The sequence below is a fragment of the Onychostoma macrolepis genome, chromosome 20 (assembly GCF_012432095.1).
Source record: "Onychostoma macrolepis isolate SWU-2019 chromosome 20, ASM1243209v1, whole genome shotgun sequence".
NCBI classification, from domain to species: domain Eukaryota; kingdom Metazoa; phylum Chordata; class Actinopteri; order Cypriniformes; family Cyprinidae; genus Onychostoma; species Onychostoma macrolepis.
In genome coordinates, this window is record NC_081174.1 from 1,131,003 (window position 1) to 1,158,103 (window position 27,101).

Below are 27,101 nucleotides of genomic sequence, written 5' to 3' on the forward strand. Positions count from 1 at the left end.
CTACAGGGGGACTTTAAAATAATCCATGTGATCCAAGTGGTTCAACCGTAATTTTTTGAAGCTACGAGAATACTTTTTGTGTGCCAAGAAAACAAAAATAACGACTTTATTCAACAATTTGTCTCCGCGTCACCCTGGCACCATTTTGGAGAGTATCACGACGTATGCGCATGCTTTGATCTGAACGTAAACAACGTATGCTCTTCTGTGTCAGCAACATCACGCGCATATGTTGTTTACATTATCTGAGCGTTAAAACAGCATTTATTGTTCGCATTTTGTGATAAATAAGTACAGGATTTGAAAGATGAGACTTGCAATATTTGGATCAGAGACGCATTACAAATAATGTTTAGTGAAGGGGGAACCGTGGTCCTGGCAACCTTGGATTTGAATTATGATTCATATGGTCAAATAGAACCTGCGTTAACAGCGCTGCAAGTTACTGTCTGGTACATTTTCTGCCCCCTTTTGACTGACAGGAAATAAATAGTCCCTGATCATTTGCTGTTTTTAAACAATTACTTTTATCGGCTGATACCGATTATTGGCCGATACATTGGTGCATCCCTACTTCAAACCAATTATAAACAATGACAAACACAAACCGGGGTCGTTTAACATTTAGAATTTAATTGTGAATTTTAAATTCCAATTCAGTTCTATTTTTCAGCACTCATTGTCATGTTATTAAAATCCTCAGGCCTTGTATTCTGATCATGGACTCCCTGCGTGGACCAACCAGGTCGACCGTGGTGAAAACATTACGAGAGTAAGTTACTGCTCCGACTCAGACGAGGAAAAATAAAATCTTTAAATGGATGTGATGTTTTTGCATGTACTTACTAAACAAATAGTTATTTTTCTGTGGGAATCATGTCGTCTTTAAACAATAATGAGAGTGGCTGTACGTTTGCATGTATATTAGTGAGTGTTTGTCCTGGTGTTTGTGCAGGTATCTGGAGGTGGAGTGGGAGGTGAAGAAAGGCTCCAAGAGGAGTTTTGGGAAGGATGTGATGAAGGGCTCGAGTCCGCGTGTGCCCCAGCAGGATAACTTCAGTGACTGTGGAGTTTATGTGCTGCAGTATGTGGAGAGCTTCTTTGAGGTGAGAGGACTCATGGGAACTGTATATCTAATAGTGGACTGGACAACATATTCTGGTTTGCTGTGTAATAGTTTCAGATTAAATCTGATCTAATTCAGGTCTCACTTTAGTTTTTGGACCAATTCTAAAGGCCATTGCACACTGAGTCTGAAACTTTTGCACGTTGAAAAATAAATACGACCTCACGTTGTGTCAATCACGTTTACACCCTGCCTCCGAAACTTTTGTCCGTCAAAAAAAAAAATCGGATTTCATCAGATTTTCTGTTTTTCGCATCCGTAGCAAGCATTTCGAGAGGTGTTTTGACAATTCAGAGCCACCATACAAGCGAACGCCAAAATCCAGAATGGCGATTGTCAAGCACATCCACTTCGTCTCGCAGCACAAAGCACTGTATATAGATCCTTGCACACTTGAGTTCACAGAAATTGGTGGTCTTTTTTAATATGTGGCTCTAGTATCGCTAGCAAAGCATCAAACTGAGTCACTGACATCCTGAAGTAAACTTTGAATCGCCCGTGATAATCCCGCTGCTCCTTGATAAGGAGGAACTTTCCGTCCTCTCTACATCTCAGGATTGGATGGACCCAATAATTCCTTTCTTTTTCTCTTTTTAAGAAGCGAGAGGACAACAAAATCATCCTCGCCGCTTGAAGACTCCATTTAGTACTGTTTTGCGAATTTTTCGCAACGGATTAATTAATAGCATTGGACTCAGTTTTCAAGGTTTCTGTGCGTGAATAATTTTTAGGATAACAAATATGAGAAAACTCATACGAAAATTTCACCCTCGGTGTGCAAGGACCTTTACTATTAACTGTGACGCCACAATAATCACAAAAATGTGCTGCTTGTAGCAATAGTAATAGCAATAGGTAGGTTTAATTGATCTAACATATGGTCATGCAGAATAAGACATTACTATGTGCTTTATAAGTACTAATATCCAGCCAATATGTTAGTAATATGCTAGTTAATAGTGAGAATTGGTCCCTAAACTAAAAGTGTTACGGGGAATTTTCATACAACCGTGTCTGTTGCCAGCTGTCAAGTGCAGCTTTCGTGCGCTGTGAAATAAAACAAAAAAAAGTTACAAGCTTGTTTTTTGCAATAGCACATTTTTGCAGGAATTATGTTAACTGATTTCAGAATTTTGGCAGAAGTGTAGCTTTTTTTGTGCCCTAATAAATTAATAGAATCATTAAAGGAACCAGTAACCTTAATCTGAATGGAAACCAGTATTGAATTTCTGTTCGTAATAGCTCTACACACCTGGAAAGTGTGTCAGCTGATCAGAATCAGTAATTCAACAATATAGGGCTGCAAAAACTAATCAATAAAGAAAATAACTGACGACAAATTTGATTATTGATTGCACTCTGTACATGGAAAACATGTCAGTTACACTGCTTTACACCAGCCTACATGGATACATTCACTATACTTGTTTTCATTAACTTCAAATTGCACAATATTTGGAGGACAACACTGGACAGAATGTGGAATAACATTCTTTTTGTTAAATTATGGATTAAACAAAGAAATGATCTACAGATGAATCAGCTCTACAACATTGCTGTAGTACATTATTGTAGGGGTGACCCCGAATAGTCGACGCTTCGATAGGAGGAGCCTGATTCGACTCCCAATCTCACAGTCGAATATTCGCGGGGTGTTATGGTCATGCCATTTTGTCTATATGGGGGTGCTCAAATTTCTGATTTAACATAGAACTACCGGTTTTCTCCCAACAAGTTAATATTCAGCCTATTAAGATAATGCTGTAAATAAGAATTTAAATTAATGAGGGATTTAAATCTTTAGCAAGACTCAAATTGACACAGGCAGAGTGAAAGACTGGATCTTTTCGATCAGGTAGGGTACAAGTGATTTTAAAACATTTCAGCCGGTTATATAGATCATGTATATATTATTTATCTCGTATAAGATGCATTTGTTGAGTTGCGCTGCAGTAAAGCGCTTCATTGTAGTACTACGGTGATTATCTCTTCAGCGCACAGCGCGAGCAGGACAAACAACAATGCAGAATATTAATAACTATGACTGGGACTGTCATATACATAACATTATAATGAGAACACTTATAATAAAACGCTGTGAATTTTTAGAGTTTGTTTGCCACAAACGCATCCACAAAAGGAGTTCATTCAGAGCCGCGCAGACACGTTCACTTCTGCATTCGGGGCATTTTGTGCAGATAGCCTATAAGTCGTAAAATTAACGTTATATTGTATAAATAAAGAAGCGTATTCTATACGAGATAAATGATGAGTTAAATCCCACTGATTAAAAACCTGCTATCAAATGCTTCATTCTATGGTCATCTTCAGCGCGCGCAGCTCAAAGCAGAAATGCAGAACACTAATAACTTCTGTCATATACATAACGTTATAACGAGAGCACTATTGTAAAAAAAAAAAAATGTTGTGAATTCTTAAGTTTCGCTGACGTTTAATGTTAGCTATCTTTTAATCAAAACATAAAACATTATTTTTGTGTCTGCGAGGTGTACGTTACACACATTCCCTGTGTGTTAACGTCAGTAATTATGACTGTCCAATGTCTGACTTGACTAATGTATTTTGCCCCGCCCCCAAACATATGATTCGACTATCAGTCGACTATCGGCAAGATTCAACTATGAAAGTCTTTAGTCGGGGACACCCCTATATTATTGATTACATTTTTCTCCCCTCACGTTGACTTATTACATGCTGATGAAAGATTATAAAAACAGATACTTTAGTGACCCTCATATAACTGAACTGACTGTTGAGTTGGCAACTGATGCAATAATTGATTATTTTATTTGTTTTTTTTCCCACAGAAACCTCTTCCAAGCTTTCATCTCCCGATGAATTTATTGGATTGGTTTCCCCAGCAACGGATGAAAACCAAGCGGGACGAGATCAAGGAGCTCATTCTGAAGCTTCAGACTCAGCAGCAGCACAATCTGGAGAGCTGCCACGGCCCCTGCGAGGATACCTTAGAGTCAGCTGATCTCATCCCTCCAATCAGCTCCTGAGCTCCACCCACGCTGCTACGCTTCACCATCACATGACTTATGAACACTACAAGCCAATCAGGGCCTTGTGTGATTGTACGCTGCTGGACAACTCTGCCGTTATTTCTTATGACCTTCTTATAGTTTTGATGATATGAAATTTAAAAAGAAGAGTGTTTTGTTTTTTATTTGTATCGAATAAATTGTGTACATAAGCTAGGCTTTTTTCTTTTACTTTGCTGCCTTTTGAGTTTCACATCTCATTTATTGTCGATTCATCATTTCAGTTTTGCACCATCTGTAAAATAAAAGTTTGTGTTCATCTTGATTATTTACTCTGATGTGCCTAGAGGGTTAAATACAGTATGTTCAGTATTCTGTTTGGACTTCATGCCTCTGAAGGAAGCGAAAGCATTTTTTGTAAAATCAGTATCCAAGCAAACTTTGTGTCCACAACGAAATAGAAATCATTTTTCAATGTTCTGCTACTTGCCGTTCAAGAGTGCACATTTGCCTTGGTACAGTCTAATACAACAATATGAAGTGTTAAAAAACGAGGCTTTGCTTCTTTATGAATATCTTGTTTTCATATTACAACTGATTCACGACATTTGAGGTCTCCAGGCACTTTCACATGATTTGTGTTTACATTCCATAAAGCAGATGTGGTCCGATGTGATTTGGACCCTGTTTGCTGTAGTCAAGCGTTGAAACGGCCTTTAGCTTGTGAAGCAATTTTATAAGCATCAGTTCTGTTTTGCTAAGTATTTGTGTCCATATAATCCAAAATTGAAGCTGGTTGACGTCCTTACGACGATAATGTTCTGACTGTAGCGCCAACAAAACATCTGTTGGAGTCAAAGAGGTCGACAGTATTTCTGGAGAAAGCCATCTGATTTAAAATCTGCCATCTTGGTAGCTCATGAGTGCTAACTCTACGTTAATAGTGTTTTTCATAATACACATTGTTTCAAAGTAGCTTTAGAGAAATGTTAATGTTTATATCTCAAATGTCTTCATGCCTTATCGTTGCATTTAGCAGATTGGAGCTGGGAGAGAATATAGTTTATGTTTTGCAATGATACAAGCAATCCAGCCGTTGAGATTTGCTGTATACGTAAGTGCCACCTGTGTTCTGTGGATAGCAACCAGCCAACAAAGACTGAAACACAGGGGTATACCAATGCTGTGGGTAACAAACAAGACACACCTGGAGCAGTCAGACTAATCGAGGGCAAAAACGGCAAACAGGAAACACTTCAACATAAAAATCCACAGACAAACAAAAGGAACCTACAAACATAGAACACGTGCGAGTATATTATGTGGCTTAAGTTGTACATACTTTTATATCAAACTTCATGTAAAGAGTGCTGCAAAATAAAAAATCAATTCAAAATCGCATCAATTTTGCAATAAAGACAACTTCAAAGCAGCTTTAATGTAGTAAACAGGCAACAAAATTGCACTTCGGGATTCAGTCATTTTAGTTGTTTATATTTAAAAAGCTATTTTTAACAAGCTTTTAAAATGGAATATGACAATAGTTCAAACATAGGCCCGCTAATAAAGATATTGATAATTAAGTTGCTAAATTCTACATTTAATGCTGGCCATGACATTTTAGAGGGCACTTGAGTCTATTAAATATCATTTCCAAAGTGAACTGATTAATGATTAAAAGTTACAGAACAATGCATTGGATTATATGTTTTAGTGAGCATGTGTGTGAGAATCCTTAATATCATTTTCATTTCGATGTATGGCTTTTCTCAGTTCATATTGTTTGATGGCAGCTTTGCAGAAAACAGTCGCAAACACATGCCACGTGAACAGAGCCAAAGACGTGAAGGAGCCCATTATATCACACCAGTGGGCGCTGAGGAATGATAATAGTGCTTGGTAGAATCTGAGCTACTTGGCTAGCTAGCATTTCACATGGCTAAGGCCTCATCCTCATGGTCTTGCTCTTGAGTGCACACTTTATTGATGTAATGCCGCTTCGACCGTCAGGTGGTCTGCTGTGGAGCTCAAATGTGAATTGTGGGAGCAATTTCTGAAGATTATGACTACTGCACCACACATTAGCCATGTAAAAAAATATAATAATGCAACCCACCTCACTTATTTTATACATGTTGGGCAGAATAAATCATGCACTTACAACATTATTTAGGCTTTGTTTAGACAGTAGCCACAAATACAACAGATCTCAGCTGCACAAAGATCAGTCTTTAAAATAAGTTTGAAGTAAACAAAAAATTTAACTTAAAATTTAATTCTAGTAATTTGGATAAAATAATTGAAAAGGAATTGGCGGTTTCTTACTGAATGACATACTCAACACACACAACACACAAACACACACACCTCTGAAATATAATAACGGCACCAAAACAGCTTTAAGCTCAAACTTACCGATTTTTAAGACATGACAATTATTTCTATCTACGTAGATAAGAATAGGGTGAATTCAGGTAAAGTGGGTCATTTAGGTTTCAGCGCATAACAATATGGTTCTTAATTAAAGGGACACCGTTTCTCTAAATGATAAAATAGTTTTGTTTGACGCAACCCCTCGAAGGAGGACTGTGTCATGGTGAAAGGTAGAAAACTTCTAAATTATAAGGTTGCTCACTAAATGGTAACAAATATTATTGGGACAGTTCCTGCTTGTTTTTGTTTCCACTGTTAACAGGGAATAAAATGCAAAGAACAAAATGTTTAAAAATGTGTTAGTTTTCTTGTAAGGTGTTTAAATATTGCTGGTCCACTTTGGCTGAATGTGTTAGATAAAGTGGGCCAGTGAGATTCAGGTAAAGTGGGCTGACCTTTAACCTTCAGTAATTATACTTAAATTGACATGCACTGGTTATTTTATAGCTGACATGTATAATTTACTTCTTTAGAAAACAGAAATGAGTCTGCAGTCAGGAAATTCAAGTCAGAGATGGAAGAAAGGAAAGACAGAATAGAAAGAAAGTCAAGGCATGAAGTTCAATCTGTGGAGTGAACAAAGGATGAGAGGAGCAAAATCTAGATGCAGAAGCTTTAAGATATTGACACAATTAAAGTTAATTTAAAGTGTTTGAGAACATTTATTTTTTTCTTTTTACATATGGTTTCCATTTTAAATATTCCTCTTATTATTATCTTTAGACTGTTTGTTGTTGCTTGTGTTGTGGTTACATTTTTAACATTGTAGAGTTAATTTTATCAATGTTCTGATTTATGAATATTCTGATATTCAGATTTAATCAAATTTAATGTCAACACAACATGAGATGAGGATTTACACATGATATTTTACTCTCAACGTGGGATATATATTTTTGGATTTGTTAAATACATTGTTAAATATGTTTGTCTGATAATATGTGTTAATAAATCATGTGTTTTTAATTAAGATGCAGAATATTTTTTGTTAAATAAGGGACTGCCCACTTTACCAGACCAGCTGGCCCACTTTACCTGAAAAGAAATTTGTCTGTAGTAGGCCCTACATGACCTCAAAATGTTTATTTGTATATATCTTGCAAATGACACTTCATATGAACTGAATTCAAATAAAAATATTATTGCTGGACCTTAAAGTTAACAAAAGTAAAAAAAAAGAAAAGAAAATAAACATCTTGGTATCTAAATTACACTTTTTACAAAAAGTGGCCCACTTTACCTGAATTCAGCCTACTTGAGATGTAGATGTACGCAGAAATGAATTGTGGGTTTGTTACTGAATGAATAGCCTACACACACCTCTGAAATTCAATAACAACACCAAACTCAGTGATCAGTTTATAAGAATATTTAGGCATGATTTATTTAATCGTATTGAATGTTTAAATTAAGACAATAACACCAATGATGCAGCTTCAATTCAGTCAGTTTGTCATTGGATAATAAGGTGCTTTCTAACAGTTTTTTCCACAAAAATGGCAGCTTCAGAAATGTCCCTAAAGAAAACTTTAAAATCACACCAGTCTCACAGTCAGTTATGGGTCTTAAAAAGATTTAAGAAAGATATTGTCTTGACTTGAATGGCTTTGTAATTTATGTATATATATATATATATATATATATATATATACAGTCATGGCCAAAAATATTGGCACCCTTGGTAAATATGATCAAAGGCGGCTGTGAAAATGAATCTGCATTGTTAATCCTTTTGATCTTCTATTAAAAAATTCACAAAAATCTAACCTTTCATTGGATAAGAATTTAAAATGGGGGGAAATATCATTATGAAATAAATGTTTTTCTCTAATACACATTGACCACAATTAACGGCACCCTTTTATTCAATACTTTTTGAAACCTCCATTTGTCAGTTTAACAGCTCTAAATGTTCTCCTATAATGCCTGATGAGGTTAGAGACACCTGACAAGAGATCAGAGACCATTCCTTCATCCAGAATCACTCCAGACCCTTTAGATTCACAGCTCCATGTTGCTGCTGCTTCTCTTCAGTTCACTCATGTTCTACAGGGTTCAGGTCAGAGGACTGGAATGGCCAGCAGAAGCTTGGTTTTGTGCTCAGTGACCCATTTTTGTGTTGTTTTTGAGGTTTGTGTTTGGATTATCCAAACATGGCCCATTATAAGATTTCTAACAGAGTCAGTCACTATCTGTTGGTATTTGATAGAATCAGTGATGCCTCCAGCAGAAATATAGGCCCAAAACATCAAAAATACAGCAGTATATTTCATTGTACACATGGGGTACTTTTTATCCCTGTGTTCAACAAACCCATCTTGAGTGTTTGCTGCTAAAAAGCTAATTTTTTAGTTTCGTCTGACCATAGAAGCCAGTGCCATTTGAAGTTCCAGTCGTGTCTGACAACTGAATATGCTGGAGTTTGTTTTTGGATGAGCGAGGAGAACAACATGTGCTGATGTAGGTGCTGCTTGACAATTTTTATTTAAGGATTTCTGACCCTGAGACTCAACTATTTTCTGCAATTCTCCAGCTGTGGTCCTTGGAGAGTCTTTAGCCGCTCAAACTCTCCTTCTCACCGTGCATTAGGACGATATAGACACACGTCCTCTTCCAGGCAGATTCATAACATTTTATGTTGATTGGAAATTCTTAATTATTGCCCTGATGGTGGAAATGGGAATTTTCACTGCTCTAGCTCTTTTCTTAAAGCCACTTCACTAATTTGTGAAGCTCAGTTATCTTTTGCTGCACATCAGAAATATATTCTTTGGTTTTTCTCATTGTGATGGATGATTAAGGGAATTTTGTTTTTGTTTTCCCTCCTATTTATATTTCTGTGAAACAGGAAGCCACGGCTGGATAATTTCATGTTCATAATCACCCTGGAGTGCTCAAAATTGTGAATATGAATGGGAATATACTTCAGAGATATTTTACTTATAAGAATTTCTAGGGGTGCCAATAATTGTGTATTTGTATTTAAATACATTTTTCCACACAGTATTTTGTATTTTAAATACGCTACATTTTGATGTACTGTATTTGTGCCCATCTCTGTGTATATATACAGGTGCTGGTCATATAATTAGAATATCATCAAAAAGTTGATTTATTTCACTAATTCCATTCAAAAAGTGAAACTTGTATATTATATTCATTCATTACACACAGACTGATATATTTCAAATGTTTATTTCTTTTAATTTTGATGATTATAACTGACAACTAAGGAAAATCCCAAATTCAGTATCTCAGAAAATTAGAATATTGTGAAAAGGTTCAATATTGAAGACACAAGATTCAAGGTTCAAGATTGTGAAACAAAAGTCATTCAAAAATGTGGAGGAGATTCACAAAGAGTGGACTTTTGCTGGAGTCAGTGCTTCAAGAACCACTACGCACAGACGTATGCAAGACATGGGTTTCAGCTGTCGCATTCCTTGTGTCAAGCCACTCTTGAACAACAGACAGCGTCAGAAGCGTCTCGCCTGGGCTAAAGACAAAAAGGACTGGACTGCTGCTGAGTGGTCCAAAGTTATGTTCTCTGATGAAAGTAAATTTTGCATTTCCTTTGGAAATCAGGGTCCCAGAGTCTGGAGGAAGAGAGGAGAGGCACACAATCCACGTTGCTTGAGGTCCAGTGTAAAGTTTCCACAGTCAGTGATGGTTTGGGGTGCCATGTCATCTGCTGGTGTTGGTCCACTGTGTTTTCTGAGGTCCAAGGTCAACGCAGCCGTATACCAGGAAGTTTTAGAGCACTTCATGCTTCCTGCTGCTGACCAACTTTATGGAGATGCAGATTTCATTTTCCAACAGGACTTGGCACCTGCACACAGTGCCAAAGCAACCAGTATCTGGTTTAAGGACCATGGTATCCCTGTTCTTAATTGGCCAGCAAACTCGCCTGACCTTAACCCCATAGAAAATCTATGGGGTATTGTGAAGAGGAAGATGAGAGACACCAGACCCAACAATGCAGAAGAGCTGAAGGCCACTATCAGAGCAACCTGGGCTCTCATAACACCTGAGCAGTGCCACAGACTGATCGACTCCATGCCACGCCGCACTGCTGCAGTAATTCAGGCAAAAGCAGCCCCAACTAAGTATTGAGTGCTGTACATGCTCATACTTTTCATGTTCATACTTTTCAGTCGGCCAAGATTTCTAAAAATCCTTTCTTTGTATTGGTCTTAAGTAATATTCTAATTTTCTGAGATACTGAATTTGGGATTTTCCTTAGTTGTCAGTTATAATCATCAAAATTAAAAGAAATAAACATTTGAAATATATCAGTCTGTGTGTAATGAATGAATATAATATACAAGTTTCACTTTTTGAATGGAATTAGTGAAATAAATCAACTTTTTGATGATATTCTAATTATATGACCAGCACCTGTATATATATATATAAATTACAAAGCCATTCAAGTCAAGACAATATCTTTCTTAAATCTTATGACCCATAACTGACTGTGAGACAACATTTCAGTCACCAATAAAATATAACAAAAGCTAACTTTACATTTTCCAAAGAAAGCATTCTGAAACTCGAGCTCAAATCAGAAATATAACTGCTACGGATCGCTGATCCTGGATCAGCAAGTGACGCCACAGACACTAAAGCTCGTAACGCCATTGGCTCCTCAAACTGTCAGTCAAACCTCATTATTGCTCCCGCCTCTCTCGTGAATGAAGTGCGGCGCGCAGTTTAGAGCTTCTCAGCTTGTTTACAGTCTGAAGGTAAATAAAGAACTGTTGATTGAATAAGTACAGCGGTTTCTTTACTCAAAAAACAAAACAAAACACTATTTATGAAGGCTAATGCTTTTTTTGTTTGTTTGTTTGTTTTTGAGGAGCGGATAAAAGTCTAGCATTTGTTGTCAAGTCACAGCCAAATAGCTCGTGCAAAGCGCTGAATCTTTCATAATATGATACTTTGGCCAAATAACAGAAAAAAAACTGAACGACCACATAATCACACGAGTCAGAAAAAAAAAAAAAAACATTCGCTGGTCAAAAGCTTCGTATTTGAACTTGATTTTGGTGAAATATTTATATTAATATCTGACACATGCAACGATGCAAATAAACAGAGCCTATCTGTAGGCCTAAACATCTATGGTAACACTATACAATACGATTTCATTAAAATACATTTGTTACAGTATTTATTAATCTTTGTTAATGTTAATGAAAATACAGTCATTGGTAGTTCATGTTAGTTCACAGTACATTAACAAATGTTAACAAACAACTATAGATTTTAATAATGCGTTAGTAAATGTTGAAATTAACATTAAGATAAATGCTGCAGAAGTATTGTTCATTCTTAGTTCATGTTAACACTAGTTAACTAATGTTAACTACTGAAACTTATTGTGAAGTGTTACCATTTATATAAATGTATCTGTATACAATAAAGCCACAATACCAACTACCAATAGGAGGTTTCCGGCCAACAGCAAAAATGTATTTTGCCTATGTCACAATTTGAGGTCAATCCGTCCTGTAGTTGATACTGATTATTTTGCCAAATTGGTTTGGAACAGCTGTTGAATAAACAATTAAACTGAACATGCCTGTCTATCTGCTTGACTGACAGTTTTATTGATCACTGAGAGAGCATTGACTTGATATAATGTTGGTTCAATAGAATTTTTTTTATTTTTTTTTAAATAGCTTGGATGTAGTAAACTACTTTTGCCATGTTGCAGTAGCTTAGCTTGCTACATTCCCCAGGGCTGTAGCTTTAGTGTAGTTAAGCTTCATTTAAAGAAGAATAACTGTTAGCTTAGCTCACTACATTTTCCAAGTAGCTTGCCCAACACTGGTTATCATTGTTGTAATAAATAAATAAATGAATAAATAAATAGAACATGTAGCTACTTTGGACGTTTTGTTTATCATATTTATTTTCATTTATTGGCAATATTAATTGCACCCAATTTATTACAGTTTTACTTGTCACACAATTTCTGAAAGCTGACTCTCAAACACCAGAACCACACACCAAATCTGCAAAACCATACACTAATTCTCAGCCTTTGACTTTCATAAAACACTTTTTGCAACACGCAATTCTCTATGTAACACGCAACAATCTAACAGCCCCGCTGAAAAAACAAGAGAACCATCCCAGAAAATTCTAATGGTTTCCACTACAAATACCATACAAACCATCAACTTTTAACCATTAAAACCATTAAAAAATGGTTTTCTGTAGTGTGTTTTGGGACATATTCCATTAGGATTTATTGTTTTTTTTTACAGGCGATAAGACTAGAAGGCGACCAATTACCAGTACAGACATAAGACAAATGTTTGTGTTTGTGATATTTTGAATGCAGTGCTTCATTTTGCAAGAGATGAGAGGCAACATGTATGTGCAATTCTTGGATTTGTGTGTAAAGTTTAGAAAAAAGAGGCAAAGTGTGTAAGCAGTTAAAAAAAACAACTAGTATCAACTGCATGTACTTTATTTTTTTCAATTGGAAAACACTAGAGTGCGCTGTTTTACATTCATCTTAACCAACAAACATGACATGAAAAGATCAAAAGCTCTACTATTACACATCATTTGTAACGTCAGAGAATCAGAAACTGCCGTGTGTTTCATAAAGCAATAATAGCATTTTTCTGGCGGAGGTGAATTCACACGGGATGAAGAGTCCCACGGCGCGCGGAGGCAGGCGCTTCCCGGGACGCGCGTGATGTCACAAAGGATCAACATCCGGGACACCGGGACCGAGTTCATGTGAATGCCTACACACTTCGCCGACGGACTGTACAGGCGGAGAGCAACGGAGGTGAGTTTCATCTGTGCATGATGTTCGCTTTCGCTTTTAAGTTGGATGCGAGTGTTTTTGGTTTCTTGGAATCAAGCGGAAATTGGATAATTGCTAGTTTTGACAAAGAAAAAATAGTGCAGATATAGTATTGCGAAGCAAAACACAGGAAATCATCCCAGCATGAGTGTATTCTGGCTGTGTGCTGTGTGTGTGTTCATGTGCTTTTATGCCTCTGTGTCTGATGCATGCACTGTCACACCTCTGTGATCAGCTGCTGATGGTCAAGGCTGCTTTATATCACCGCAAGGCATCGCTGCATCTTTTTTAGTCTGATCAAGTGTGTACGACCATTCATTAGGCCCTTACTTTAGAAATACATAATATTTCCTGCTCACTCTGAGCTCATTTACCTTGCAAATGTTGGTGCTGTGCTTGTGTAAGGAATTCAAATGGTCAACCCAAAGCAAACTTTCACTTCCAGACATTGTATTGAATCGTATTGTCTTTTTATTCTATTATATTCTCCTGAAAGATCATAAAAGCCTGAATGCATCCATGGACGTTGTTTAGTAGGTCGTCTTAACAGTAAATTGCTCCTGCTGTGTCACAAGAAGTTGTAAATGCCCTTTGCTCCTTGGGAACTTTTACACGTCCCTCAGGTTTGACTGTCACACAGCTGTCAGTGTGTATGGAGCAGATCATTTGGGAACAGATAAAAGAAAGCAGATATGTCGTTATGCTCTGTTTGTCCATTATAATGAAAGAAATATGAGAAGGACACACACAAACAGTGTGTGTGTGTGTGTGTGTGTGTGAAACGGTCTGACCACCGTGACACACCTACAGGTGCGGCCTGCCAGGAGTCATGACTCACTTCACATGCACTTTAAAGACATTTCTGTAATTTGTGCCATAATTGAACGTGTAGGCCTGTAATTACTTTGGAAAGTTTCACATATGAACTGTATTGTGTTGGTTCTACATATCTGAAGGGCTAATGGTTTTTTTGGTTCAGTGAAAGCTCGCATTCTAGTCCACATCCATCCAGTCAACCACAGCTACACTGAACCAAGTCCGGCTGTACTTTATGCTTTTCAATAATCCCTTTCACTTTGATGTACGTCACAATACAGAGGAAAATATCTGTTGCTTCTTCCAATATATTGCGAGTTATTGGAATTCTTTTTTGTTTGATTTTTGGTGTTGTAATTTCATACACAAAGCTATCATAATTATAATTTTATTGTGATTTATGAAAAACACATTTATTATTTAAAAATTCCTTCACTGCTCATTAATACCCTGTTTTTTATAAGGCAAGGTTAGTTCAGGTTGTAAATTGTCATCTGGTGCAACTCCCTAAAAACTCCTTAAAAAGTATGTTTAAAGAATTTATATGTATACCGTAATTCAAGATATTTGTAAAATACGTTTTACCTTATGCAAATATATTTATGATCTGGACACTTACATGTAAGGTGTATATAAAATATGCTATTACTTTTTATTTGAAGGTTGCCCCAGATGAGTAAATAAATGAGTAAATTAAATTCAGGCTTGTAAATGGCAAAAAAAAAATTTTTCTTCCCAAAAGCAGCAATACAAAGAGTACAAGTCTAATGCATTGTTTTAATCTATATTTCCATTCGTTCGTTCGTTCATAGACACTCTTAATACATCATTGACTTGCAAGTGTACCACTTGTCCAAGGATTATGGGACCTCTGCTACTATGATATTACCTTGTCCTCTGTACTATTGACATTCATTATTCATCTTTGACAGCATTCAAATATATGCACTCTAGGTAGAAGCCATAGCAACCATAGCAACTCTCCATTGGTGGCTGCTGTCCTACCGAGCGGTGGCAAATTTTTATGACAAGCTTTTGTATGTCTGATCACTGTACACACCTTCATTGATGCCTCAGGGTTAGTACAAACTGAGATTTTTTTTTTTCCTTATTTTTTTATAGCATTTTTAGGCATCGTAGACATACTGCAGACATGTTTTGTCTCTTGAAAATGCAATGAACTTGATTTGGGGTACAGATGAAAATTTACTTTCCCTGACAACAGTAACACTGTATGGACAAAAGTATTGCATGAAACCAACAGGGACATTGCATTCTAAATACATTGACATTAATATGGGGTTGGTCACCGATTTGCAGCTGTAATGGCTTCCACTACTCTAGGAAGGCTTTCCACAGGATTTTGTATTGTTTCTGTGGGGATTTTTGCCCATTCATCCAGCAGAGCATTTGTGAGGTCAAGCACTGATGTTGGACAAGAAAGCCAGGTTTGCCATTTCTGTTCCAGTTCATCTCAAAGTGTTGTATGGGGATGGGGTTGAAGTCAGTGCTCTGTGTGTCAAGTTCTTCCACACCAATCTCATCCAACCATGTCTTATGGACCTTGCTTTGTGCTCTGAGTCACAGTCATGCTAGAATAAAAAAGGACCTTCCCCAAACTTCCCACAATGTTGGAAGCATAGCATTGTCCAAAATGTCTTGATATGTTTATCCCTCCTTCACAAAACTTTACACTGTCTGCACAATGCAGTCAGGCAGGTAATGTTCTCCCGGTGTCCGCCGAACCCAGATTCACCCATCAGGCTGCCAAACAGAGAAGCGTGACGTGACTCGTCACTCCACAGAACAGGTTTCCACTGCTCCAGAGTCCAATGGAGGTGTGCTTTACACTCCATCTGATGTTTGGCATTGTTCTTGTTGATGAGAATCTTGCATGCAGCTGCTTGGCCATTAAAACCTATTCCATGAAGCTCTAGCCGCACAGTTTTTGTGCTGATATTAATGCCAGTGGAAGTTTGTAACTCTTCAGTGTTGGCACCATACGCCTCAGCACTCAGCGCTCTGTGATTTTACGTGGTCTTCCACTTCCACAGTTTGCTGCTGTTCCTAAACGCTTCCACTTTCCAATAATACCACTTACAGTTGACCGTGGACTATCTAGTAGGGAGGAAATTTCACGACCTGACTTGAAAAAGTGGTGTCCTAGCACAGTAATAGGTCTTCAAAACAACCCATTTTCTTCACAAATGTATACAATTGGCAATGGGTCTAATTTAAACACCTGAATTCAGTAATTAAGAGGTGTGTCCCAGTACTTTTTTCTATATAGTGTAAAGACCTAATTTTCCATTTCTGCCACTGAAAAAAAAAGTAAATCAAGGTTATTACTAGGGATGCACCGGTTGACCAGCCATAAAATTTTTGTCTTTTTTTCGGCCGATTTTTCCGGAATGCTGCATACACACTATATTGTAATAATTTGTGAACATGTCATTTGTGTGGAAGACAGTCGGCACAAGCACAACAAACACAGAAAAACAGATACCAAGAAGCGAACAGCCGTTGGTGTAACGTTACTGGCGCACAAATAAGAGCCACTTTCCTGCACTCGCTGAAATTGCACGAGCGTATCTGTATCTGTACCCTGCGCAAGTGTAGATCGTGAACAGTTGTTTAGCACAGTTTCTCACGTGTTGGATGAGAAACAAACAGACCAACTTGTGACAAAGCTGAAATGCTTCTTTTTGTAAAGAATAAAAAAAAAAAAAAAAAAAAAAAAAACTTGCATGCACTTTTGAAAAGCCAGAGGTACACGTCAGTTCTGTACAGGATGATTATTTTTATTTTACCTTAAAATTACATTGACTTAATTTTATTTAAAAAGCACCTGCTGTAGCATCTTTGTTTTACTCGTTGCACTAAACATTATTTGATTTAAAATGGAATGGAAAAAAGTATTTATAAAGCCTACTTTGGTTTTATTTAGTTTCACTGGTAAAGACCTTTTTTCTTTACACCAAATTTAAAAATGAAAATAAATGCTGAATGCTGATTAAGTAACATCTTTGTTTGGACTGTTCTGTTGAATGCGTGTAGATTATGTTGTTTGGATTGTAACTGTAACTATTGCAGTTGTTGCCTTTAATTTCACATGGTTACAGTTAATGTTTTCATTTAAGGCCAGTTTTATCTATTTTCAACCCAATTTAAAAACAAAAGCTAAATGCTGATGTCAGCTTCTATCGAATGTACTTACTGCACAGTTACTGCCTTTAATTTCAGATGGTTACAGTTATTGTTTTCAATAGCCAAAAGCCAGTTTGGCCTGTTAAATACCAAATAAACATCTCATTTATGTATACTTTCATTCATTCTTTCTTGTTTGTTGCTTAAAGAAAAAAAAATCGGTATCGGAATCGGCCAGTTTGCTTGTAAAAAAATCGGTGCATCACTAGTCATTACGGCTTTTTATCGCACGATTCTGACTTTTTTTCTTCGAGTTGCGAGATATAAACTTGCAATTCTGACTTTTTTCTCACAGTTCTGACTTCATCTCTCAGAAATGTGAGAGAGAAACTCACAATTGCGATTTATCAAGTCCAATTTTGAGGTAAAAAAGACCATTTTCTTACAATTGCAAGTATGCAATATCGATTTTTAGATAAAGCATGTATCCTTTATGGAAAATAAATCCCAGAATGCATTGTCACAAGATCGGTGTAAAAAAAAAAAAAAAAAAAAATTGAAGATGGAAAGGTGAGAGAATAAATAAAAATACAGGCTATTTCATCAGTTCAGCAAAGTCCCACTTAAAGTAGTTGAAATAAGAACTGTGCATTTTTGAGCTTAGAGTACTTAGTTTTGTTAGTCTAGCAACATGCTAACATCTCTATTGAAATCATTTGTGAACGGAGTCCCCAGGAAGCTTAGTGTGTCGTACAGACAGCGTTCCTCTCGTAGAGTTGCTGTCTATGCAGAGTTGCAAATAGGTCACTTATGAGGTTCCATTTCAGTTGATGACTACGGCCTGCTTAGGCAGCGTCCTAAAACACAGCATTATTAGCTTTTGGAACAAAGCCACTGTGTGTGAAAAGCTTTGTTTCGTGCTTAGCAGCCCACCTCACTGTGAAATCACAGCGGCCCAGCATCAGCTTCCACATACTTGTGTAGGAAATATTAAATGTGATCTGACAGGAACTTAAGACTGACATTGTCATGTCAATGGCTAAGGTCATTTGCATACTGAACGTTCATGTGTTCACAGCTTGGGGACTTTTACTGTATGATTAACTGGAACAGGTTCACCTTAGACAGAAATGACGAGAGTGTTTGTGAAGGTCTCGACAGGCTTTTGTGTGTGTGTGTGTGTGTGTGTGTGTGTGGATGAACAGACCGGTTGCATGTGTGACCTTTCTGCTGGGAAACAGGTTTTGGCACTTCAAACTCTTGATGATTAGTAGAACTTAATATTCTATGGTCTATGTATATAAAATCATTAACCATTCTTTGTCAAAAATTTAGCACACTTATTTTAAGAATAGCATGTCTGTCACGTGTGTATCTTGCGATGTAGAAACCTCTGCTACTGATTAACTTTTTTACCAGTGCTGTCACACCATGGTCAGGTCTTTTACACTAGTCTGAGAGTTTGACCTGTGATCGCATCGTGGTAAATAGTCAATCTTTAAGCCGGTGTGAAAATCACTGAATATTTCAGCTCAGATTGAACTAATATGGAAGCAGCTAGAAAGTTTAATAAAGCTGTGCATTGTGTTGAGTGTAACGAGCTCCACCTATTCTGTTGTCATTGTGCGGGTTACAGCTGACTGCACCTGGACCAGCCTTCATATGTGACACCCTGCAGCGCTTTGTGTTCAGTCTGACTCTTATCACTGCATGATAATCAAGTACTAAAGCTACTCTGATGTTAATGCAGTTACTGGAAAATATGCAAAAGATGCACATATTCATGTTTTTTAAAATTATTATAATATAATGTAAATTCAAAGTCACAAAACCCTATTTGTAAGTTATATTATTATAATATATTTATTATAAAGTTGTTCTAATTAGGGATGTAACGATTCACTCAACTCACGATTCGATTCACAATTTCTTTTTTTTTTAATGAGATTTAAGTTAACTTAAGTCGTGACGTATTGTCAAGTATGGTGACCCATACTCGAAATTGGTGTTCTGCATTTAACCCATCCAAGTGCGCACACACAGCAGTGAGTAGTGAACAAATGCACACACACACACACACAGTGAACACACACCCGGAGCAGTGGGCAGCCTTACTCCAGCGCCCGGGGAGCAATTTGGGGTTCGGTGCCTTGCTCAAGGGCACCTTAGTCATGGTATCGAAGGTGGAGAGAGTGCTGTTCATTCAGAATCCCCACCTTCAATTCCTGCCAGCGCGAGAATCGAACCGGCAACCTTCAGGTTACAAGGCCACGACTACCTCTTTAATTTAAGACAAATTATAAATGAAATGTGTCCTTTTATTATTGCCTGAACAAAATGCTGCACGTTTCTTTGTGAAATTGAAATATAACACTATAATAATATACTAATATAACACTTGCATATTATTTCTCTTTTGTTGGTTTTGATTGCTTCTATTGTCCTCATTTGTAAGTCGCTTTGTATAAAAGTGTCTGCTAAATAACAAAATTTAAATAGAATGTAAATAACAAAACTAAATTGAAATTTTAAAACAAGCCCCAAATCAAATAAATAACACAAATGAAAGAAATCTCTTCATATAAACAAACTAAGGCTTTGTCTGTGCTCTTTCCATTTAAAATTGGAGGCAACCACTGCATTTTAATCATGATCCAAACAAAGATGCTGCATACATGCAACATGAGCAGTTTTTAATCTAAATTAGATTGTATAATGTCGAAATTTGAAGCAAAAACAGAATGGCCTGACTTCAGTTTTGTGAAACTATACATAAAATATATCTATATGAAACCGAAACAGCAGACGAGCTCAATGAGACGCAGATTCACTCTCTGCCAGCAGGTGGCGCTTTAAGCGTTTCCTTGGTTTCCGCTGTAAACAAAGCAGCACTGCACTTATGAACTTTAATATGCATTATACAGAGGCAAGATGAAAAGGAAAAAATACCATCTAAACTTTTCTAAAGACAGTAAGTTCCCCTCAGATATACGTTCATATAAACTCCTACCACTAATTATATCGCGATTTGTTTGGCATCTCAACCGATTTGAATCGTCACATATTTGAATTGATTTTCAACCAGCTCGCGGTTAATCGTTACATCCCTGGTTCTAATATTAATAGTTACTGAAAAAAAAAAAACTGAAAAAACTAAAATATATAATAAATCACAGAACTCCACTTCTAAGAGTTATTATATTGTGTGTACATATATTAAAAGTGTTATTATATTTTATTATACTTCAGTTCAGAGGTTAATAGAGTTACTGAAAAATAGGCAAACAAGAGTTTTCTTTACCTTAAGAAAAACACTCAAATGTGTTATGTTATGTTAAAATAAATCACAAAACTCTTTGGTAACACTTTAATTAAAGCCTTTATGTATAATGCATTATAATAGTAGTTTTAATGCATTAGTTACTCCTTGTACAATCGCATGAATAATTGTAAGTTAATACATTATAACCCTTATCAATTAATTGTTACTATATGCATTTTAAATTTGGTTATAATTATTTACGACAAGATATAGTCCTAATGTATTACAACACACATTATGAATAATTCTAGCCTTTAATAACCCTTTATAATGCATTATACATAAAGGCTTTAAGTAAAGTGTTACCAACTCATCTTCTAAGATTTATAGGTAGTTTGTTGGAGAAATATAGTTTAGGCACAATAATGTGTAGCACTTCTATGCAGCTATTGGACAATATTGAATTCCATTCAGCCAATATTGTGCCAACTCATTTTTAATGTAGTAAATTGTAATGTTATAGTTTTGTATAATATTTCAGTTTCATCAGACTTTTTGTCAGAAGTAGTTTAACTGTCTTTGTTGACTTTGATGGGATGAGTACTGAACATTTGCTGGACTTCTTTATTGCTAGTGTTTTTGTGCGGTGGACACAGAGTCCTCTCATGATCTCATGCGCTGTGACAGTGAACTCTCAGTCTCTGCCAGCTCGCTTGCAACAATCCAGATTTGTGTGCTGTGAGGAAGAGTGGGCCTGCAGTGAAATAACTCAAACTCAAACTGCTGCTGAAATGTCAGTTCTTCCCTTGCTTTTCCTCTCAGGCCTTGAGACACGTTTTGGCCCTTCGCAGAGTTCTCTTTCATCTGAGTCCGTTTGTTTAACTACTGTCAGATTACTGTCATGATCATGTTTGAATCATGAATAGATGAGTTATTAGTTATTTTAGATATCCGTCTTGGCTCAGGAGAGAGTGATGTCATTATTTAAAAATTAAAAACAGATGGTTGAATTAATTGGTGACATTTTGTAATAGTTTTTTGACTAATTAACTAACCCTAACCAATTAACTTTTTTCACTTAAGATGTATTCGTAATTCATGTGGTGTACCATGAATGTAAATTAACTTGCGTTCATTTGTATAATCCGATGTATAATCAGTATTAGTACACAGTAAATCTGATTTAGTGCACTGTAATGCTCTTTACAGGAACCACACACTAGTATTCCCAGGCAATAATTTATCTAATCAGTTATGATTTACAGTGCAAACATGAAGCAATACCGCAACATATACACAACTGGGTCAGTTGCAATTTACAGTTACACAGTGCAAGTGTTCACAAACAGTCACACATTATCGTTTTCAATGCTTAGTCATGGTGATAATAATTAGAGGTCGACCGATAGTGGATTTTACCGATAGCTAGGTTGGACCACACTGGCCGATACCGATTAATCAACCGATAGTTTTCAAAATAGATACTGAAAGAGAGCTAGTGCTTTACTATTTAAAAAAAAAAAAAAAAAGCAGCAACAGTACTGAACCATACTTTGTAAATGAATAAAAAATATTAATATTATTTACTATATTGATCATTAAAGTTATTTCATAGTTTGCTAATGTTAAAAGAAGAAACTTTAAAATGTAAAAATGTAGCCTATTAGTAGCTAATAGTGAATGTTGAAATGAACAAACTCTAACAAGGTACAATACTTCTACAGTTTTCATTAATGCTACGAATGGACTCTTATTGTTAAGTATTACCATTTAATTTCAACAGCCATGCTTAAAGATGGCCATGTTTAAATATCTACACAAGGCCATAGCATTAAAATTACATACATATGGATATTGTATGTGTACTCAAACACTTTATTTGCTTTTATTTTTTAACACTTGATAATTATCTAATCAAAAAAAAAAAAAAAAAAGTTAGTCACACACCGGGCAAAAGCGCAGCGCTGCGTCTAGGAGAACTTAGAGGTATCACACACACACGCCAGACGCTTTGCGTTCAAATCGAGTGGCGGTCTAAAACAATTTATTTAATCACCAAACAGACATAAGTTTGCTTCAAGAATGAACTATGTGGCATAAATGAGTTTGAAGTTCGGTGTTTAAAAAAACAGAGCAAGAGGAAAGAGAACACGCAATCTGTATTACAGCTCTCTATATGAAGCAGACAGACTTTATTAGAGCCACAGAAAGACAAACGTTTTGCTGAAAAATGCACAATACATAATTTATAGCCTAAAGTGAAGTCATTATGTACATTCACAACAATTTGGGACAAATATAATGTAATTTAATAGAAAACTATGTGAATGGCGCTCTGTTCCGCGGCAGGCTTTTCTGTCGGCTGTATTTAAATGCGAGTCTGGAGTTTCCCGCTCTGTGCAGCGCAGTGTCACGTGTCAAAAATAAACAACATGTGCTGTCAGTGATTTCCGCCTCTAGAGGCCGCTCTCGTACTGTATAATGCCAGCGGACCCTTCTCAGCCATTCCGGCAACGGTTGCAAACCGGAAAACTATCGGCATGGATTTTTGCCGATAACCGATAGTTGTGGCAATCAACTATCGGTGCCGATTAATCGGCAAAACCGATGAATCGGTCGACCTCTAATAATAATAACAAATGATGTTCAAAATTTCTCAATGAAAGAATAAAGGGGATACATGTGACTGATGGAAAATGTTAATGGGAAAATTGTTTAATCCTAGCATTGATAGCCAATTTTTGGAGACAGTATTGGCTAAAATGACTTGTCATGCATACCATTATTTTCCAGCAGATGAACCATTGATGTGCTTGATGTTGCTTTTTTGGCCTCGAGGTGATGCAAAGTAGTTAAACCAATAAGATTACATCATGTGTTTTTTTTTTTTTTTTTTTTGTTTGTTTTTTTTTAAACTGTTATTTCGTTTATTTTGTGAGTCTTCATATAATGACAAAACATGGTGCCTTATGTTTTTTTTATTTTACTGTCTTGTGCTTTTTGAGTTTTGTAACAGGCCCGTAATAATGACTATACAAGACACAGACAAAACCCCTAAAGACATCCATCTGATGGAGATGCATATACTGTGTAAACCTTTAAAACAGCACAGATGAAACTGTTCCCATCTGAGTTCTGAGTTAGACTAAAACTAAAATGCTCATCTCTAGTTCTCCTGCAGTCATCTTTCTGATTCAAGCAGCATTCTTAAAAAAGTCCTAAACAAATGTTCCTTATTGTCTGTTGACATTTACATATGTAAATTTGACTTCTGGTTGATAACCAAATATCTCTTTCGCATGTAGTTTACAAAGCATGTCGTTTTTGGGGCAAGCCATACAAAGAATTTTGAAATAATATGTTATCAGTTTAGAATGATTTCTGAAGGAACGTGTGACACTGACGACTGGAGTAACGATGCGGGAAATTCAGCTTTGCATATCAGCAATCAATTACATTTTACAATGTATTCACATAGAAAAGATTACAATATATATGTGTTTTACTAAATATTCGATCAAATAAATGAGCCTTGCTGAGCAACCCTCTGTAATGCGAGTAAATCACAGGCATATGCGAGGAAGTGTTCCTGCTTCAGTGATTGGCGGGGTGTTGCTGTCTGGATTGTTGATAGGGCATTGCTGCTTAGTTGCTGGTGCATTTTGGGTGGTGACTAGAGTGAAGTGAAACTGCCAAAGATGTTGATCTTGCACTTGTTTATATAGACCACCATATTTAAAATCAATCAGAAGAATGTGCGGTGAATGGCCTCTAAATCATTTAAATGTCGTTACAGTAGAGGGCACTGACTTATTCAAACAGTCTGAGAGACGTGTGGCTACACTTCTTCCTCTAGTCCTGAGATTATGTTTCTGAATCAATGACTCCCTAATCCATTCTAATAGAATGACATAACCTGACCGCTTGCAGCTTCCTCTAGTTCCAAACTGGTTCACATCAACAAGGTTTATGATGCCTGGAGAAAATTAGGCTTCACATTCGACTTAAAGGCAGTTGCTTGGCTGGCACAAGAACCCTGGAATTTTACAATCTTTGCTCCTGGGAAAAACAATTCCAGTTGTTTTTTTTTTTTTTTTTTTTTTACTGAAAAGCCGTGGGAAAATGACATAATGCTGATGACACCACAAGAACTTCCTCTAGTGGTGTCCTTTGGCAGCAGACAGGGACAAAATAAATCAATTTTAAGTTGTTACTGGTAATGTGTTCTGTTTGAATGCAGAACAAGATTACGTTCTGACACCGGGTTAGCCATAATATGCTTTGATACAGCACTCTGTGAACAGCCACCCCTTTCAGAAATGACCTTCTGTGACTTACCCTCTTGTGGAGGGTGTCAGTGATTGTCTTCTGGATCATTGCCAAGTCAGCATTCTTCCCCATTATTGTGGTTTCAAAGAACAAGAGATACCCGGAATTTATACTGTATTATTATTATATAATATTCTAATATTTTGAGATAATGGATTTTTGACTTTCATGGGCTCTAAGCGCTAATCATCAAAATTTAAAATATATATCATTATAATATGTTTCTATTCCATCTTTACAGTGTGCACAAAGCAGGGTCTATACTGCAGTGGTTACTGAGTTTATTCCAGTGGAAGAACTTGTTCTACACAAACCCCAGACTTGAACTCAAAAATAGCTTTGAGACGAAATGTAACACAGGGTGCAAACCAAAGCCGTCGCCTGAATGGAGCAAAGCTCTGCATGTATGTTCAAACATCCTAGTGAAAGGCCTTCCCAGAAGAACAGAAGCTGTTCTAGCAGCAAAGCGAGGGATTCATGCTTGTTGCCATGCACACATTTAAATATAGCTCCATTGTATGGCGTTAAGGTTTGTTTTCACTGGAATTACAGCTCAAGTGTCTCTCTCGCACTTATACACACACAATCACCATTTAACATATTTATTATATTGATATTATTTACACTGCAGATGTGGCACAGAAAAGGTGCCTTGACAAAGAAAACCACAGATTCTCCGTCACCATCTGAAAACTGCTTATTCAGACATTTCACAGATCTGGTGTGCAGCTTTGTGTGTACTGAGTAGTTTGGATGTACAAATATTACGATGCAGTCTATGAGTCATAGATGTTTTGAGTCGATCCACAGACATTGTTGACAAAATAGCATAGATTATTACAATGTGTAAATTCTAGAAAATAGACTCCAGTCAGACAATGTCAATCTATTTGTTTCTGTCTACAGTGTACATTTTGATGAGTTTCTGTACCTCACAGTTCATGGTGGAGACGTGCTATCAATTTTAAGATATGCTCAGTTGTTTTTATTGTTTTATAGGAGACAAAATCTGTTACAGTCATTATCTGGCTCAGTTTGATTAGGACTTTCATTTTGTAGCAACGTATTTCAACTTATAATTTTTTTACATTTCTGGCATTTGGTATAGGCTTTTCAAAGTTGTGAACAAGTTTGTGAATGAAAATGAATAGAGTAAACCCACACGTGTAATGTCATCGACCCACGTGTGTGGAATGGCAAGTACATCGAACAGCGTTTCATGAGCATTTGTCTAGTTAGTTGTTTGTTCTTATAAGAATCATTGACATGTTCTTTTTTTTATATTAAATAATACTTTTTAATAATCTAATATTAAAAAATACTTATAAAATATAATTTATGCAGTGACATGACAGCTGTTTTCATATGTTTTAAGAGAGCCTCATTAAAAGAATTAAATTAGAAATAAAATTTAAAGTTGTGCACCACATGGTTGTGTGTGTGTGTGTGTGTGTATACCTTAAATGTATTTTATTTATTTAATGTATTTTCATTTAGTTTAACTTGAAGTACTAAAATAATGCAAATCATATAGACATTTAAAACAAACTAATACAAATGATAATCACACAACAAAAATATGATACTGTTAAAATACTAAAGTAAAAACTGGTATACTGGTAAAGTAAGACTGGTATACTCAGATATATTTATTATTAGTTTTTGTTATTATTTGAAATGAACATGAGTGCACAGAGCACATTCTTAAGAAATTGGCACACCCGTGTTAAACTAGGCTAGATTTTTCCCTTATCTTTATCATGGGCATTTTTATATGTCATTGACCCATAAATGGAAATGATTATACAGCAACACGAGACCAGGAAGAAATGATGTGTTCAGTTTGCGCAGATCCAGTTCTACTCAATAAATTTTACAACATTGACAATAAGTTACTTTGCGAACTTTGGCCTTATTTTTTGTCTTTTTCTAGTCTTGAGCTTGAAGAAAAGAGTTGTAGTGGCAACATTTCAAAGAGGGTGTGTGACTCTCTTTTTTTTAACTGAAAAAACACAGAAAGTGGATGCTATTAAAGTCTCCAGGTGGCTCTGAAAGTGGATGAGGGTGGTGATACAGTGTGTTGTGGGATGGATAGTGAGTCCACAGGTCCAGGTGGCGGCTGACTTTGTAGTGATCTTGCTCTGATGTGCA

General features: G+C 36.4%; 2 protein-coding genes across 8 annotated transcripts in view; both read left to right on the top strand.

The window, feature by feature from the left end:
* senp6a (SUMO specific peptidase 6a) overlaps positions 1-4,459 on the top strand; it is a 39,928-nt gene extending 35,469 nt beyond the window's left edge. For all 3 annotated transcript variants that reach the window (XM_058755981.1, XM_058755982.1, XM_058755984.1), the window contains 3 exons: positions 704-772; positions 956-1,106; positions 3,955-4,459. In XM_058755981.1, coding sequence (XP_058611964.1) covers positions 704-772; positions 956-1,106; positions 3,955-4,152 — 418 coding nt within the window. In that variant the 3' untranslated portion in view covers positions 4,153-4,459. The remainder of the gene's footprint in view (positions 1-703; positions 773-955; positions 1,107-3,954) is intronic.
* Positions 4,460-13,201: 8,742 nt separating this feature from the next.
* The window catches only part of myo6a (myosin VIa), a 53,796-nt gene continuing 39,896 nt past the window's right edge, over positions 13,202-27,101 (top strand). For 2 of the 5 annotated variants that reach the window (XM_058755332.1, XM_058755338.1), the window contains exon 1: positions 13,202-13,378. The gene's annotated coding sequence lies outside the window, so the exon portion shown is untranslated. The remainder of the gene's footprint in view (positions 13,379-27,101) is intronic. The other 3 variants (XM_058755334.1, XM_058755339.1, XM_058755335.1) reach the window with 2 other exon arrangements.